This window comes from Rattus rattus, chromosome 2 (genome assembly GCF_011064425.1).
Source record: "Rattus rattus isolate New Zealand chromosome 2, Rrattus_CSIRO_v1, whole genome shotgun sequence".
In the NCBI taxonomy this organism is placed as follows: Eukaryota; Metazoa; Chordata; class Mammalia; order Rodentia; family Muridae; genus Rattus; species Rattus rattus.
In genome coordinates, this window is record NC_046155.1 from 12,910,432 (window position 1) to 12,913,380 (window position 2,949).

A 2,949-nucleotide genomic window follows, 5' to 3' on the forward strand; every position below is an offset into this window, starting at 1 on the left:
AGCTCTTCATACGAAATAAGGCTGATTAAAGGAGAGATCAGACATCCTGTCCTCGGCTATAAAGCCCACAGAACAAACCGAGAGTCTACTTTAAGGCTGTCTCAGAAGTACTTCACATGGCACTTCAATGATAAAATGTCACTAAGTGGCAGAATGCGCAAACGGCCACAGCTCCAGAACTGAAAGCACATGCCATGTCAGTCATTGAGGGTTCAGGTTGTCAGGTCTGTTCTCTCAGAGTTACATCACACTCAAGGAAAGCTATTGAGTTTGGCTGTAATTAACATCTGAATCAACAGACTGCCAGCTCACTAGCACTGTGTAAATCATTTCCAGTAAGCACACACAACAGCACTCACACTGCCAGTGGCACTTGGCTGACTCACTCCTCCCAAGAGCTGCTCCCTTTTCTCAGCTATTCACCTGCTGCTAAGCCCCTAAGTCACTCAGACCTCCTGCCCATGTGTACAGACCCTCCTCACACTACAGCCATCCAGGGAACACTGAAGGAGGCTAACAAGTCATTCGGGCCACGCCGTACTCCAAGCTGACCACAGCAGGCTCCGACTTGGAAAACTCCTCAGCGTAGTCACAGTAGCGATTATCTGCTGGGCTGCTGCCCTCTACAGCTCGGAGTGTGTCCTTCACCGGGAGCAGACTCTGCTCTTTCAGACACAGCGAGGTTTTCAGACTGGGCGACTCAGGGTGAACGGCATGCAGCAAGTCCTTCGTTAGGATGCCACTCTTGCATTGCTTAATTTTAGCCTCTAGGTCTTTAATGTCTTCCTCTAACTGCTTGTTTTGCTCATTCATATTCATAATTATGTTCAGTACAGACTGCCGAGGATGGAGCGTCCGATCAAATTGGTGGTACATGTTTCTCCAAAATTTAAAATTGAAAGAGGCTGTATTTGGCTCCAAGACTGTCAATCTCTGAGATTTGGAACTGTAGAGAGGATTTAAGTACTTCTTTTTGTCAGCCAAAAGAAAAGGCCACAGGGAGTAAGTCTTCTCCTTCAACCTGAGTTCCTCTCTTTCCTTCTGACAGTTGCCAAGGAAGTTCCCAAATTGGCATGAGTGAATGTGCTCATGGATCTGAAGAAGAAACGCTTCGTTGAACTCAAAGGCTTGTGGGAACTGCTCAGTCAGATGCCACACACACTCCAAGAACTGAGTAAACACTGGTGAGACTTCCTTTGGGTCACCATCCAAATGGCCACACCTCTCTGAAAATTTATGCCCAAACGATATCCAATCTTTTTCTATTAAAACCATGAATCCTTTCATTGTCCTGTAGTAGGAATCCAACAAGAGTGAACCGAGGGAACACACTTGGGAGGTCCTGTCCCACCCATCCGAACAGTGTACCAGCACACTTGCATTTTCAACCACTATTGCTTTGGCTAAGAAGATTGCAGCATCCAAAACAGCCTTGATATGACGAAGCCATCCTGAACTCTCCAAACCAGAGTAGAAATCGTTGACAGAAAGCCCCTTGCTGCCATTCACTTCCAGTAATTTCTGAAGGCTGGATCTCATGACATGAATATTTTCTATTCCAACAAACTGAAATCTAATATTAGAATAGTTGTCTTCATTTTCATAACCTTTTCCAGCTGCTCTGTTAGCCATTGCATTGAGCTTGGGCCTGGTATCCACAACATACATGTAGCGGTTTCCTGGGTTGGCTTTACTAATGGCTTGAAGCAAATGCTCATCCTCTAGGCACCTGGCACTGAAGCCTGACAATGGCTGACTGCATCGACAAATGGCAGCCTCAGTGCCCTGCTGGCAGTAGGACAGGACCGGAAGTCTGCCCTTGCTCCGGAAGTTGGAACTGCCGACGATCACTGGCCGGCTAGCTGTCCGAGGAACATACAGCTCTCTGGGATACGTCTCACAGACCTTATACTCTCGGTTGGCATCGGACAGTTGCCAGTTTGCATTGGGCACTCCCATCCTCTCATACTCTGCAGCAAGGTCAATGAGCTGCCACCCGTTCAGCCGCTCAGTGTCATTTTGCTTGGGGTTATAAGAGAATGCATACAGATCTTCATATTTTGCTTGTTTTGATAGTTGCAGTAGAGAGTTATAAATATCATGGCAATCTCTTTCCCTGGGAACAATGAAATGCACAATCCTGAAGTTCTTGCACTGTATCACGAGTGGGCATCCAGAAGTGGTCAGAGCAAGTTTCTCCACGGAGGCAATATGATGGTGTAGTATCCAGGTTTCTTTTTGATGAGCGTCAATAAATAATAGGTGTGTGGCCGTAAGATACAGTGTTCCTGTCAGTGACTTGTTGTTGGTACTAAACCGGTCAAGTAACTTTACTTGTTCAACCTTGGTTGTCCGGATGTGCTCCATCCCGGGGCGACGCCCGCAGGCAGCTAGCCTCAGGAGAACACCTTTGGGAGAGGAACGGGGCGGTGACAGCCACCCGCAGGAACTTCCTCAACCCCGCAGCGTCAGCCACCCCGCCCGGTTTTGTTGATTCTTTGTATAGTTCTTTTGGTTTCTACTTGGCGGCCTTTAGCCCTGAATTTGATTGTTTTTTGCCAGTTACTCCTATTTGCTTCTTTTTGTTCTAGAGGTTTTAGGTGTGCTGTCTAGCTGCTAGTGTGTGCTCTCTCCAGCTTCTTTTTGCAGTCACTCATAGCTGTGAGTTTTCCTCTTAGCAATGCCTTCATTTTGTCCCATAAGATTGAGTGTGTTGTGCTTTCATTTTCATTCAATTCTAAGAAGTCTTTTATTCTTGAAGCAATCCCACTAAAATCAGGGACTAGACAAGGCTGCCCACTCTCTCCCTACTTATTCAATATAGTTCTTGAAGTTCTAGCCAGAGCAATCAGACAACAAAAGGAGGTCAAGGGGATACAGATCGGAAAAGAAGAAGTCAAAATATCACTATTTGCAGATGATATGATAGTATATTTAAGTGATCCCAAA

At 46.2% G+C, this 2,949-nt stretch overlaps 1 protein-coding gene across 1 annotated transcript; it reads right to left on the minus strand.

Annotated features, from left to right (window-relative positions):
- Positions 1 to 211: 211 nt before the first annotated feature.
- On the minus strand, positions 212 to 2,453 carry LOC116890998 (myotubularin-related protein 6). Its single transcript, XM_032891676.1, has one exon. It carries the CDS (start codon positions 2,365 to 2,367, stop codon positions 514 to 516), a length of 1,854 nt encoding a protein of 617 aa, XP_032747567.1. The 5' UTR covers positions 2,368 to 2,453; the 3' UTR covers positions 212 to 513.
- Positions 2,454 to 2,949: the final 496 nt, after the last annotated feature.

Coding starts and splice junctions, on each gene's coding strand:
- LOC116890998 (XM_032891676.1), bottom strand. CDS start 2,367: ATGGAGCACATCCGGACAACCAAGGTTGAACAAGTAAAGTTACTTGAC.